The 15,957-nt window shown below is 32.9% G+C and overlaps 1 protein-coding gene across 1 annotated transcript in view; it reads left to right on the top strand.

Annotated features, from left to right (window-relative positions):
• The first annotated feature begins 15,921 nt into the window (after positions 1-15,921).
• The window catches only part of LOC142350449 (uncharacterized), a 33,334-nt gene continuing 33,298 nt past the window's right edge, over positions 15,922-15,957 (top strand). The window contains exon 1 of the mRNA XM_075402296.1: positions 15,922-15,957. This exon is cut by the window's right edge and continues 58 nt beyond it. Within this exon, the coding sequence (XP_075258411.1) occupies positions 15,922-15,957 (36 nt within the window).

The raw sequence follows: 15,957 nt of genomic DNA, 5'->3' as shown, positions 1-15,957 counted from the left end.
TCGGGTATAGTTTCGTTTTTAACATTGTTGTATCATTTTCCTAGCCTCGCATTATTTAGAATTTTTTAATGTTTTGTTGAATCAAACAAAAAATTCACTGTTGTCTAAACGTTTTGACTAATGTCTTCAGGGCTTAGAAATTTTTTTCAGAAGATATTTGCGAAATTTAGATACTTTTCATTTTTTTTGTTTCTTTTTGCTGTCAATTTGTGACAGTCGTTTAACAAAAAGACTTAATGATAATGAAACAAGACGCAAGTGAAAATTTTAAGTTCTCCTGGATAATTTTTTAAAAATTTAATGGTTTTAACAATGTGGTTTCGTAAAATTTTGTGTAAAATTTTTTAGATCAGCTTGTACTTAATGTTATTTCGTAGTCCTATGATTTAGTCTCACTAAAAATAGGCGCAATTAGTTTTCCAGTTTTTGGAAGCAAAACTGTCTACTCTTTTAGTTGTCTATGAATTTTGAAAATATTTGATTTTTTAAAAAAACGACAATAGATTATTGAGAATTGCAAATCTTTTTTCTGTTAACTTGTTAACTTGTAGCTTAGCATCTCTAATGACACGTCATGTCATTTATCTATTGAAATTAAATTTGCTGTTCATGACGGTTTTATTTTCCTCAATTGGTCTTTTTGCTTGGTACAACCAGTTTTCAAAAAATAGTCGTGATTTTTGCATATTCACCCGTTTTTGGTAGGTTTTTGTTTTCTTTTCACAGTATTTTTATAATGGGCGTCATTCGCATCACAATTTTTTTCTATTTGATAAAAGGCAATCGAAGATTTGCAATGTTTTTAATTAACAGCTTAATGTTAATTGGCTGCGACATCGTTTTCGTGCAAATTTTTTTGTACATTTTTTCGTGTTTGCCTGTATTCGTCGTTCATTTTGCAGTCGTATGACATATCCTGGACAGTAAAAGTTCTCAATTGCTCTCTTCTGAGGTACAAAAGAATCTCTCAATGATTTCATTTGTGATGCATAATGTTTCTAATCAGTTCGAAATTTTCTCTCTTCAAAAAAGCAATGTTTATTAAATTTTGCCCTTTTGCTAATTTCTTGTCGACTTGTTACCAAGTTGCATTGAGGATAAGTTCCATATTTTGTTCTAATAAAGTACAAGTTAAACATCTTAGTTAATTTTTATCTGATGTTATCTTGATTCGGTTATAAATGATTTTCAAAAAATGGACAACGAGTTTTGGTTGTAATTAATATTTGAAACTATTTGATTTTTATCGCCATCTTTGCTGGTAGTCATATTATGGTAGCCACAGGTCTAATAGGTCCTCTAAGTTAGATTGTTTTAATCATTTATTAGTTTGTTGAAGGACAAGTTGATGTGTTAATTTTTTATCTCTTGCTCATTTGGTAGACAATGTCGGAACTTAATGTGCGAACTCACATTACCGAGCCTCCTTCTTACATAAAGATTTACTATGCAATGACACTTGCTTTGTAACTGGGGAGCGCATAACGGACGAGAGGTGACACCAACGGAAAAGACCCCAAAATAATGACCGTTCAAAAAGATCCCAAAATATCACTAATGAAACGACCAAAATATTTTACCAGTGTTATGGTATATTGACAGTAATGAGGGGAGGGGCTTATTTCATGTGGCAAAAAGTGGCCAAGTGGCCGTGGATGTGAAAGACGCAAATGAAAATTTTAATTTCTCCTGGATAATTTTTTAAAAATTTAACGGTTTCAACAATGTGGTTTCGTAAAATTTTGTGTAAAATTTTTTAGATCAAATTGTACTTAATGTTATTTTGTAGTCCTATGATTTAGTCTCACTAAAAATAAGCGCAATTAGTTTTCCAGTTAATTGCAAGTCAAACTGTCTACTCTTTTAGTCGAAAGTTTTTGTTGTCTATGAATTTTGAAAATATTTGATTTTTAAAAAAAAGACAATAGATTATTGAGAATTGCAAATCTTTTTTCTGTTAACTTGTTAACTTGTAACTTAGCATCTCTAATGACACGTCTCGTCATTTATCAATCGAAATTAAATTTGCTCTTCATAACGGTTTTATTTTCCTCAAATTGTCTTTTTGCTTGGTACAACCAGTTTTAATAAAATATTCGTGATTTTTGCATATTCGCCCTTTTTTGGTAGGTTTTTGTTTTATTTTCACAGTATTTCAATAATGGGCGTCATTTGATTGACAATTTTTTTCTATTTGATAAAAGGCAATCGAAGATTTGCAATGTTTTTAATTAACAGCTTAATGTTAATTGGCTGCGACATCGTTTTCGTGCAAATTTTTTCGTACATTTTTTCGTGTTTGTCTGTATTCGTCGTTCATTTTGCAGTCCTATGACATATCCTGGACAGTGAAAGGTCTCAATTGTTCTCTGCTGAGGTATAAAAGAATCTCTCGATGATTTCATTTGTGATGCATAATGTTTCTAATCAGTTCGAAATTTTCTCTCTTCAAAAAAGCAATGTTTATTAAATTTTGCCCTTTTGCTCATTTCTTGTCGACTTGTTACCAAGTTGCATCGAGGATAAATTCCATATTGTGTTCTAATAAAGTACAGGTTAAACATCTTAGATGTTATCCGATGTTATCTTGATTCGGTTATTAATGATTTTCAAAAAGTGGACAACGAGTTTTGGTTGTAATTAATATTTTAAACTATTTGATTTTTATCGCCATGTTTTCTGGTAATCATATCATGGTAGTCACAGGTCTAATAGGCCCTCAAATTTAGATTGTTTTATTCAATTATTAGTTTGTTGAAGGACATGTTGCCGTGTTAACTTTTTTTATCTCTTCCTCATTTGGTAGACAATTATGTGAAAATGTAGATTAGTGGGGTCAGAACTTAATGTGCAAACTCAAATTACCGAACCTCCTTTTTACATAAAGATTTACTAAGCAAGGACACGTGCTTTGTAACTGGTGAGCGCATAAAGGACGAAAAGTGACACAAACGGAAAAGACCCCAAAATAATGACCGTTCAAAAAGATCTCAAAATATCACAATTGAAACGACCAATTTTTTTTTACCAGTGTTATGGTATATTTACGGTAATGAGGGGAGGGGCATATTTCATGTGGCGAAAAGTGGCTGTGGATGTGAAAGATGCTGATTTTTTCCACGATCATCCGAATTCTGGGATCAACAATGTACTGTTTTCAAATAGTTAACATTCACTTTCATTTGCTTTCTCAGAACTTTTTATTAGTGTTTAAAGCCCAGTGATATTTCGCACGCGTCGATATTCATACCCTTAAAAATGAGCTTTTAAATACCCACGAGTTGATAAATATTGTAAAAATTGTCTTAATATATATTTTTTTTTTGAGAATTTAGATCTTCTTTAGGCCTTAATTCGGTCTTGTTTAGGTCTTCTGTATAGATCGTGTTTAGGTCTTCTGCTTTCATGAAAATACCGATAGCTCCAGCCTATTTTTATGACATCCGCTCAATTGTTCCGTAAAAGTGGAAAATGAATAAAAATGATTTAACATAATTACGCCAGTATTTGCGACAGGTATATTATAGCTCTTCAATATAATCTCTCAAATGTATAAAAGGAATAAATTTCAAATAAATTTTCACTGCACGCTGATTTTGTTCATTCTATTCGAAAATATTCATCTTGGTACTGGCAAATTAACTTGGCAATGGTCATTTTCCGTAATTAATCAAAAAGTTCAACCTAAGTAAAATTTGATTTTAGCAATTAATCAAATAAAAGATTAAATCACATTTGATGTAAAAGAAAAACATTTAGATAATGGATGAATACGTTTCTCAGGTCTTATTTTTTTTAGAGAATTAGTACAATTTTATATTGCTGCAAAATATCCGTTGTTTACTTGATTTGTTCCGCAGGATAGAAATTGAATCAGGTATAAAATTTTTGATTGTTCGTAACTTAAATATATGTTGATATAGTTAATTTGAAAATTTTGTATATAACAGATATGTTCTTGTTCTGATTTGGCATCTTTTCTGTTAGTCATACTATCGTAGTCACAGATCTAATAGGCCCTCTATGTTAGATTGTTTATTTTTCATTTATTAGTTTGTTGAACGACATGTTGCCGTGTTAATTTTTTCTCTTCCTCATTTGGTGGACAATGTCGGAACTTAATGTGCGAACTCACATTACCGAGCCTCCTTCTTACATAAAGATTTACTATGCAATGACACGTGCTTTGTAACTGGGGAGCGCATAACGGACGAGAGGTGACACAAACGGGAAAGACCCCAAAATAATGACCGTTCAAAAAGATCCCAAAATATCACTAATGAAACGACCAAAATATTTTACCAGTGTTATGATATATTGACAGTAATGAGGGGAGGGGCTTATTTCGTGTGGCAAAAAGTGGCCGTGGATGTGAAAGACGCAAGTGAAAATTTTAATTTCTCCTGGATAATTTTTTAAAAATTTAACGGTTTCAACAATGTGTTTTCGTAAAATTTTGTGTAAAATTTTTTAGATCAAATTGTACTTAATGTTATTTAGTAGTCCTATGATTTAGTCTCACTAAAAATAAGCGCAATTAGTTTACCAGTTAATTGCAAGACAAACTGTCTACTCTTTTAGTCGAAAGTTTTTGTTGTCTATGAATTTTGAAAATATTTGATTTTTTAAAAAAAAGACAATAGATTATTGAGAATTGCAAATCTTTTTTCTGTTAACTTGTTAACTTGTAGCTTAGCATCTCTAAGTACACGTCACGTCATTTATCAATTGAAAATAAATTTGCTCCTCATAACGAATTTATTTTCCTCAAATGGTCTTTTTGCTTGGTACAACCAGTTTTCAAAAAATATTCGTGATTTTTGCATATTCACCCGTTTTTGGTAGGTTTTTGTTTTCTTTTCACAGTTTTTCAATAATGGGCGTCATTTGATTCACAATTTTTTTCTATTTGATAAAAGGCAATCGAAGATTTGCAATGTTTTTAATTAACAGCTTAATGTTAATTGGCTGCGACATCGTTTTCATGCAAATTTTTTCGTACATTTTTTAGTGTTTGTCTGTATTCGTCGTTCATTTTGCAGTCGTATGACATATCCTGGACAGTGAAAGGTCTCAATTGTTCTCTGCTGAGGTATAAAAGAATCTCTCAATGATTTCATTTGTGATGCATAATGTTTCTAATCAGTTCGAAATTTTCTCTCTTCAAAAAAGCAATGTTTATTAAATTTTGCCCTTTTGCTCATTTCTTGTCAACTTGTTACCAAGTTGCATCGAGGATAAATTCCATATTGTGTTCTAATAAAGTACAGGTTAAACATCTTAGATGTTATCCGATGTTATCTTGATTCGGTTATTAATGATTTTCAAAAAGTGGACAACGAGTTTTGGTTGTAATTAATATTTTAAACTATTTGATTTTTATCGCCATGTTTTCTGGTAATCATATTATGGTAGTCACAGGTCTAATAGGCCCTCAAATTTAGATTGTTTTAATCAATTTTTAGTTTGTTGAAGGACATGTTGCCGTGTTAACTTTTTTATCTCTTCCTCATTTGGTAGACAATTATGTGAAAATGTAGATTAGTGGGGTCAGAACTTAATGTGCAAACTCAAATTACCGAACCTCCTTTTTACATAAAGATTTACTAAGCAAGGACACGTTCTTTGTAACTGGTGAGCGCATAAAGGACGAGAGGTGACACAAACGGAAAAGACCCCAAAATAATGACCGTTCAAAAAGATCCCAAAATATCACTAATGAAACGACCAAAATTTTTTCATCAGTGTTATGGTATATTTACGGTAATGAGGGGAGGGGCATATTTCATGTGGCGAAAAGTGGCTGTGGATGTGAAAGATGCTGATTTTTTCCACGATCATCCGAATTCTGGGATCAACAATGTACTGTTTTCAAATAGTTAACATTCTCTTTCATTTGCTTTCTCAGAATTTTTTATTAGTGTTTAAAGCCCAGTGATATTCCGCACGCGTCGATATTCATACCCTTAAAATGAGCTTTTAAATACCCACGAGTTGATAAATATTGTAAAAATTATCTTAATAATTTTTTTTTTGAGAATTTAGATCTTCTTTAGGCCTTAATTCGGTCTTGTTTAGGTCTTCTGTTTAGATCGTGTTTAGGTCTTCTGCTTTCATGAAAATACCGATAGCTCCAGCCTACTTTTATGACATCCGCTCAATTGTTCCGTAAAAGTGGAAAATAAATAAAAATGAGTTAACATAATTACGCCAGTATTTGCGACAGGTATATTATAGCTCTTCATTATAATCTCTCAAATGTATAAAAGGAATAAATTTCAAATAAATTTTCACTGCACGCTGATTTTGTTCATTCTATAAGAAAATATTCATCTTGGTACTGGCAAATTAACTTGGCAATGGTCAGTTTCCATAATTAATCAAAGTCTTCAACCTACGTAAAGTTTGATTTTAGCAATTAATCAAATAAAAGATTAAATCACATTTGATGTATAAGAAAAACATTTAGATAATGGATGAATACGTTTCTCAGGTCTTATTTTTTAAGAGAATTAATACAATTTTATATTGCTGCAAATATTTTTTGTTTACTTGATTTGTTCCGCAGGATAGAAATTGAATCAGGTATAAAGTTTTTGATTGTTCGTAACTTAATTATATGTTGAAATAGTTAATTTGAAAATATTGTATATAACAAGTATGTTCTTGTTCTGATTTGGTATCTTTTCTGTTAGTCATATTATGGTAGTCACAGATCTAATAGGCCCTCTATGTTAGATTGTTTTATTCCTTTATTAGTTTGTTGAACGACATGTTGCCGTGTTAATTTTTTATCTCTTGCTCATTTGGTAGACAATGTCGGAACTTAATGTGCGAACTCACATTACCGAGCCTCCTTCTTACATAAAGATTTACTATGCAATGACACGTGCTTTGTAACTGGGGAGCGCATAACGGACGAGAGGTGACACCAACGGAAAAGACCCCAAAATAATGACCGTTCAAAAAGATCCCAAAATATCACTAATGAAACGACCAAAATTTTTTCACCAGTGTTATGGTATATTTACGGTAATGAGGGGAGGGGCTTATTTCATGTGGCAAAAAGTGGCCGTGGATGTGAAAGAGGCTGATTTTTTCCTCGATCATCCGAATTCTGGGATCAACAATGTACTGATTTCAAATAGTTAACAATCTCTTTCATTTGCTTTCTCAGAACTTTTTAATAGTGTTTTAAGCCCAGTGACATTCCGCACGCGTCGATATTCATACACTTAAAAATGAGCTTTTAAATACCCACGAGTTGATAAATATTGTAAAAATTATCTTAATATAATTTTTTTTGAGAATTTAGATCTTCTTTAGGCCTTAATTCGGTCTTGTTTAGGTCTTCTCTTTAGATCGTGTTTAGGTCTTCTGCTTTCATGAAAATACCGATAGCTCCAGCCTACTTTTATGACATCCGCTCAATTGTTCCGTAAAAGTGGAAAATAAATAAAAATGAGTTAACATAATTACGCCAGTATTTGCGACAGGTATATTATAGCTCTTCATTATAATCTCTCAAATGTATAAAAGGAATAAATTTCAAATAAATTTTCACTGCACGCTGATTTTGTTCATTCTATAAGAAAATATTCATCTTGGTACTGGCAAATTAACTTGGCAATGGTCAGTTTCCATAATTAATCAAAATCTTCAACCTACGTAAAGTTTGATTTTAGCAGTTATTCAAATAAAAGATTAAATCACATTTGATGCAAATAAAAAATATTTAGATAACGAATGAACACGTTTCTCAGGTCTGATTTTTTTGTAGAGAATCAATACAATTTTATATTTGTTGCAAATTATTGTTGTTTACTTGATTTGTTCCGCAGGATAGAAATTGAATCAGGGATAAACTTTTTGACTGTTTGTAACCTAAATATATGTTGATATAGTTATTTTGAAAAAATTGTATATAACAGATATGTTTTTGTTCTGATTTGGTATCAGTATTTCTCTAACCCAAAATACGTTTTTCTGATCAATTTAAGATTTATATCTTTTCAAATTTTGTTCTTAGAGATAAACTTTTTTATTAATATCCAGACGTTTTTAAACATCAAGACATTAACTTTAATAACTTCTACATGAAAATTAGAAATCCGCCAAATGTTTTTGAGCAACAAAGAAGGATAAGACAAAATTAACAGCCCTTTTGAAACATTTTGAGTTTTTTTTCAATATTTCCAGAACTTTCAAATATTAAAACAAACAGGCAAACAATCATGGCAAATGAGACGTTATGTTCATTATTATTCAGTGACATGTAAAAATATTGATGCCACTTTCAACTTGCCTGATATTTAGTCTGTTAACCGTCAAAAAAAGTTTGTGAGTGGTTTTTTAGTAAGGGAGTTTGGTTTCAATTCGGGTTATTTTTTTAATGAATTTTGTCATCCATTTAAAAGGCAATGTTTCCTCACATTTTCATAAAAATGAAATTGCATATTTGCCTTCAAAGTATTCTTTTTGGAGCCTATGAAAGTTAAAAAAACATATTCTTATAGATACAGATTAAAGGCAAATCGCTATAAAGGAAGTTAGTTGAGAAAAATTGAGTACAAACTTATAGGTATCATCTGGTTGTTCTTAGAAAAATAACATTACTTTATAAAATAGTATGTTGCTACATTCAATTAGCTAGAATGCTACCCAGCAAGCGGTTAAAGATCAATCAAAGTTTATACCAACATTTAGTTTCTAAGAAAGTTCGATTTTTATTTTTGTTGTGATTACTGTGCAGAAAATTGTGTATATTATATCATTCATTTAAAAGGTCCCATGCCGAAAGCCAATACGATGCAGTACTGGGCACGTGCAAATGCAAGTCCTACTAAAATCAGCACTGGATCGTTACAACATCAATTGTATTAGTCATATCAGACTTGAATTGCACTTGACAGGTTGATTTGTTCGCTCCGATTGTTATACGTGTGGCGTTATATATTGTATTGTCTCGTTTCGAAAGTTAGAAACGCAATCCTATGAAAACAGAATGCTTGTATACTGACAGAATGATAGACAATTGATCTTGAAAATAATTGCTGGAGAAAATCTCTGCACTAAATTGCAGCTATTCATTCTATGATTGGTCAGTTCTTATGCATATTAAAACTTGATGGTTTTATGTTAGGCTAAAATGTTTTCAATCAGATTAGGGATTAGGCCTTTTTCATGTAGGAGTCACAATATATGACCTCGTATGATTACCATGAAAATTGAAACGCAAGAACTCATCGTTAGGGTGACTCTGGTGTGTTTTTTAACTAAAAGAGCGTTATACCTGTTACGATTGGAGTCGTTAACTCATTTACAACTAATTTTTTTCTTTTAAGAAACTTGCATGATTACCGGGAAATCATACAAATCTTATATGACCTTGTATGATTACCGGGAAAAATGAATCTCAAGAACTCATAGTTTGGTTGACTCTGGTGTGTTTTTTACTAAAAGAGCGTTATACCTGTTACAAATGGAGTCCTTAACTCATTTAACACTAATTTTTTTCTTCTATGAAACTTGCATGATTACCGGGAAATCATACAAATCATATATGCCCATGTATGATTACCGGGAAAATGAAACTCAACAACTCATCGTTTGGGTGACTCTGGTGTGTGTGTTTCTTTTACTAAAAGAGCGTTATACCTGTTACGATTGGAGTCGATAACTCAATTACACCTAATTTTTTTCTTTTATGAAACTTGTATGGTTACCGGGAAAAATGAATCTCAAGAACTCATCGTTGGGTTAGTCATGTGTATTTCTTACCGAATGAGCGTTATAGCTGTTACTATTAGAGTGGTTTACAACTATTTTTATTTTTTTTGCATGAAACTTGTATGATTACGGGGAAATCACACAAATCATGTATGACTTTGTATGATTACCGGGGATCACATAAGACCTTGTATTAAATCAGGGAAGGTTGTATGATGGGCAATCTGGGAATAATTGACACTTAATGAGAATACTCAACTTTCTTGGATACAAGAGAAGCTCAATATTCCTCAAAAATCAATTGATCGAGAAAATGAATCAACTGAAAAACAGTTGTTTTTGTTATTGAGTTTTGCTGCGCAATTTAAAACTGCTTGTATTTATAAATTGTTTCAAGTACCTATTTAAATATATGTATAAATAATGTCTTGTTTCTTTTGCCTTCAATCATAGCAGATGACCGTGTCCAACAAAAGGTAATGAAATGATAACTTTTTCTCCATTTTGAGTTGCCCTTGAATAAATCTGTAATTTAAAAGTACTTGTTATTCTGAATAATTTACATCAGTTTCACTGTTCTATTATTGTTATTTTTAAATTTTTGAATACAATGTAAAACTCTTGAACCTGGAAAAAACAGAGTAGCCAAAATTGACTAAACAATGATTGTGTTATCAAGCCTCTCCTGATTGGGCATCAGCATCTAGTCATAAGTCTCGAAGATTTCAGATCTTTTTTCAATTAACTAAACAGTGAAAAGTTCTTGTTATCTTGTTTTTACTGTATGATGTCTATAACGGCGGCTCTCCTATCAAAGTCAAAAAAACTTTACACCGCCCAGTTCGTTTCAGCGGTTTCAAATCTGTCCGGATATTGTGTTTTGCAGTTAACTTTTGTGATCTGTATTATCCGCTATACTGTGGATTACCGTTGCATTACTTGCTGCTCAATTAGCCTCAATAACTAACTGCTCAGCTTTGCTGTATAACAAAATTGTTTCTCTCAGAATAACAAAATAGTTCAAATTGAAACAATCAATTTTTTGTTGAGTTTTTGTTAATAACTCAACTTATAATTCGAAATTGCAAATTCTATTACTAACAAATTATTAAGGATAACTTCAAATAACTGTCAATCAATTTTCAAGTTTGTAGCGAACCTCCTTGTTAAGGTGGGGCGCTTTTAAAGCAACTCAGATATCATAAATCTGGTTCAATTTAATAAACAACTTTCTGTTTCTTAACTGGCTTCAATGACCACCAATATCAAAACTCTGCTAGGCTTGCTTCAAACTAGTAAGAGCAACTGACTATGTGCTTTGCAGAGAGTTTCTCTTACTCAGGAACTTTCTTCCTCAGAAAGAAATTTTCGAGAATATCAAAGTTAGTTCTCATTTCACAAGTCAAAGTTAAGTTAAAACTGTACAATCACTAATATGATCCACAGAAACAAGACACGATAGCAAATAATTTACCGCCCCAGAAAGTGTGCTTCTATACGCGCTGTACGTTAGTTTAATATAACTAAATAAACGAGTTTCAACTGATTTTTGATAGTTTCTCCAGCTCTATTTATACTGCCGTACATGTCAAATTAGCATCTCTGATTGGTTGTAGATAAAGATGTCGAAAGAATGAGAACACTTTTCCAAAACGTCACTTTTTAAGTGTAGATTTGATGTCATGAGGTTTGTTAACCATAAAGAAGTTTTGTCGAACATTCTGTATCAATAACAAGTTGATTTGCAACCCAATCGCTAAAAATCTGATTCAATTTAGTAATGAATTTCGTCTTTTATTCCGAAAAAATATTCAAATAGAAATTCTACGACTTCAGTGCAATAATCATAGATGTGGGTGATAGTATGGTAAACTCCAAAATTTTCTATTGATTTTTCGCCAGATTCGGGGAGAGAAAAACTAAAGCTATTTAAACTATTTCACGTGAATTTTGTTCACTTGTACTTTGTACATAATTGGCAATACTATTTGAAATCTTGAAATTGGCAATCTACTACAAATTGAACAAATCTGTATGGCTTCGATAGAATGTAGCATTAAATTTCGCTTTATGCTACTGTAGCTTTGAAGCTTGAAATGACCTTGAAGCGCTATTCGATTTGGTAATTGAGTTAGTGAGCTCAGCCGCCACATCGCCGGCCCTGTTTTCCATCTCGAAAACATCTTTTCCAGGTAGTACTGGGGCGAGGTTCACTACTGGCCTCTTGTACACTCCTTCGTTCGTTCAAACTATCGCTGATCGAATCTCACCGTCAGACCCATCGATGGTCTCCCCAACTCAACCTAGATTGTAATATCCACGCTTATCGCTGTCCACGATCAACCAAATGAGATCACCTTCTTTCAGGGTTTCATTCGCCTTAGATCGCCATTTTTGCCGATTATTCAGAGTTGGAAGATATTGTTTCCGAAATCTGTCCCATAGGAGATTCGCATAAGCTTGAGTTTTTCGAAAGACCTTTCGATGGTCAACAAAATCTTCTGCGCATGGTAGATAGGGTAAGCAAACGTTCCTGTTGCCAAGCAAGAGGTGATTGGGGGTCAATGCCTCCAAGTCATTAACATCTGAACTGACTGGAGTCAAAGGTCTTGCGTTCAACGTCTGCTCTACAATACACATCGTAGTTAAGAAAACGTCCCCGCTGACTGATCTGTTCCCCAACACTGCATAAATTGCTTTCCTGCAACTTTTCACCAACCATTCCCACACTCCACCAAAGTGGGGTTCTGCGGGTGGGTTGAACTTCCATCTGATTCCTCGTTGAATTAGATGTTCTTCGATCCCTTCTTTGTTCGATGCCGCAACGTACTCTGCAAACTCTCTTTCAGCTCCAACAAAGTTTGTCCCGTTGTCACTGATGACTGTACTTGGTTTGCCTCTTTGCGCATTAATCTCATTATTGCATTGAGACAACTATCGGTAGAAGTAGTAGTTTGAAGATAGATGCCTTTGCTTTTTTCTTTCTTCAATGCTGACTACTATAGGTCGGCTATTTAAACTGTAGGCCAAGTAATATCGTGGTAAAGTATAGCACAGCAGGGGCTGGCGATTCTCTGCTAGGTACCAAGGGGGGGGGGGCAATTGTTGAAAAGATCCCGGTTTTCAACTTCGCTTGACAAACAAACAAAGCATTTCTTTATATCAAATTTGTTTTGAGGTTGTTTGTGAACAAATTTAAAGTTTTTGCTTTTCAAATAGCGCGATATTCTTTATTATTGAAATTTGATTAAATGAATTGTGCGAAACTCATCTAGAAACATATTGGGGTGCAATAATTTGGGGCTAGGTTAAAAATTTTTGTTCAATATGTCATTTCTAATGCATATTAAAATTGGATGGTTTTATGTGTACGTTAGGTCTCTTCTATTAGTTTAGGGTTTAGGTCTTTTTCGTGTAGGAGGCAATAATTGGCACTTAATGAGAATACTCAACATTCTTGGATACAAGGGAAGCTCAATATTCTTCAAAAATCAATTGATCAGGAAATTGAATCAACTGAAATAGAGTTGTTTTTGTCATTGAGTTTTGCTGCGCAATTTAAAACTGCTTTATAAAATGTTTCAAGTACCTATTTAAATATATGTATAAATAATGTCTTGTTTCTTTTGCCTTCAATCATAGCAGATGACTGTGTCCAACAATAGTAATGAAATGATAATTTTTTCTCCATTTTGCCCTTGAATAAATCTGTTATTTAAAGGACCTGTTATTCTGAATAATTTACATTAGTTTCACTGTTCTATTATTGTTATTTTTAAATTTTTGAATACAATGTAAAACCCTTGAACTTGGAAAAAACAGAGTAGTCAAAATTGGTTAAACAATGATTGTGTTAGCAAGCCTTTCCTGATTGGCTATCAGCATCTAGTTATAAGTCTCGTAGATTTCAGATCTTTTCTCATTTAACCAAACAATGAAAAGTTGAAAAGTTCCTGTAATAATAATCTTGTTTTTACTGTGTTATGTCTAACCCTCCCCCCCCCCCCCCCCCCCCGCCGCGTCACCCCCTCCGAATTTTCCCGAGCTCTCGGAACTCGGAACAAAAGGGTAATGCTGGCAGAAGAGTAACATTAGTTTTTTATAATATCCAATGCTTTATGATATCCAATGGCTTGTTGTTATTTTTGCTACTTTCAAAAATTAGCGTCTACAAAAAGTTTATTGTAGTTTAAAGCAAAGCAAATCTTTATGAATTCATTGCAAAAGTACTTAGGTACACAAGTATGGGTTAGAGCAATTGAGAATGGCGGAAAACTTAAACAGATGGTCGGAGTTTTTTGAAGTTACAGTTCCTCGAAACTTCGATTGATTCTTATAACTCTTACTTATCTTTCATTTCTCCAGGGCACAAGTTGGTCTGTACCTGAAATCTATCACTAGAAGTTGGCTGTATATTTGAATAATTTCAATCGTTGAACTTACGCGAGCACTTTCAGTTACAGAAAAATTAAAAGTTGACATAAGTTTATAACTTAACTAATGTCGCCATGGTTTGAAAAGTTGTCTTTGATGCAACCATGAAACCTTTCAGGAAAAATAGTTTTATTTGTTTGAGTTTGATTTTTCTGATCCCGAATTTTGTTTACTCAATTTTGCTGCGAACAAACCGAGACCTGAAAGCTGTCAACGAAGAACTTTTGAATCTGACATCTGTTAAATGGGCTTCGACTCCGATTAATTGCTTCCTGAAATGTTCTCAGCCATTAGGAACAGACTCAAATTTGGTTTCCCAATTTTTCCTCGACTCTGAAAAATGCAATTGTTTTACTTGCACGTCACATTCCTTGGTTGATTTTTCGGACGCCGAAGAATCTTCCGACGGTGTTTGGATCTACTCAAGTGAGTTCTTTGCATTCAAGTTTTTTTACTTTTTGTTACTAACTTTTCTCCAAAATTCCTATCTACCATAGATTTCTTTTCGTAAAATTGATTGAGATTTTATAAATTTTGAATTCAGGTATCAATCATAACAGCTGCTATTTTCCAAATCAATTTTCAACAGTATGTCTGCTTTTCATGCAAAATTATGAGCACTCGTATAGCTCCAATTTAACTATATTAAACTGAAGAAGGATTAGAGCTACACGTCTGTTTTTAGATATTTTCACAAACGAGCTCAGATGACGTCATTTCCTCAGTTTAGCTGAGAAGGAGCAATTACAAAGATTCCACGCAAATTATTTCGCAATTTTGCCGCTTTAAAAACAAATTGTATGATGTGCAGGTTTTCACAAGTATGAAATCTGCAACTCTCCAAAATTTAATAACATTCATTCTTATGTTTCAGGTAAGGTACAGCCTGTTGTCGAATATGAGAGTGAGTATTGATGGGTGTTATCTTTTCTTTAATCTGATCCGCTTTCAAAGACAACGACTGATTTTCAAGATATTATTTTGCTGTGTATTCTTCTATAAGCTTGTATGCTTGTTAAATAATAGCTTACAAAGGTGTGGTTTATACCCGCATTTACGATCAAAGTTATGTGTGGCACGATGAAACTCATGTATGATAATGAATGAAAAGGTTTGGCATTGAAAGTCATGAATAATCAAAGTTAGAGATATGACTTTTACAGCGATTATGAATATGAACTCAATAAATGTGAACTAAATAACAAGGGGAAGAATTGGGGGGCTGAACGGTTACGGACCGTTTACAATGGGTATAACTTCTCAAGACCTTTTTCTGTTCATTTCTTTGTTTGCACTTTTTTTGTTTTCCGCATCGCATTTAACGCAAAACATTGAGCAGGAAAGAAAACTGCACTGCTTGTCATAGCAAGTTTACAAATCAGATGTTTGCACTTTTTTTGTTTTTCGCATCGCATTTAACGCAAAACATTGAGCAGGAAAGAAAACTGCACTGCTTGTCATAGCAAGTTTACAGATCAGATAGAGTCTCGAAAAGACAAAAAATTGGATCCGATGAGACTATATTTTTAAAATATTAGGGAACTATTCAGGCTACCTGAGAAAGTTCGTCTGAATAACATTTGATATAATGTTTTGTTTGAAATTTGACCTAATGGTTCGGATAGTAGAGTAACAAACATCATTGTTACGAAAGTAAATGGCCTTAAGGAAATTTCCTCAAAATCAGTAGAAGATTTACCAGTCAAGGTCGATCAAAAATTGTAATTTTTTCAAGATCCATGTGAATCTGGAAGCCACATGTGCGATGATTTGGCTATTTGTTCATCCAATGGA

The sequence above is a fragment of the Convolutriloba macropyga genome, chromosome 12, assembly GCF_964194025.1.
Source record: "Convolutriloba macropyga chromosome 12, txConMacr16.3, whole genome shotgun sequence".
NCBI classification, from domain to species: domain Eukaryota; kingdom Metazoa; phylum Xenacoelomorpha; order Acoela; family Convolutidae; genus Convolutriloba; species Convolutriloba macropyga.
This window is presented reverse-complemented; position numbering and strand designations above follow the sequence as displayed.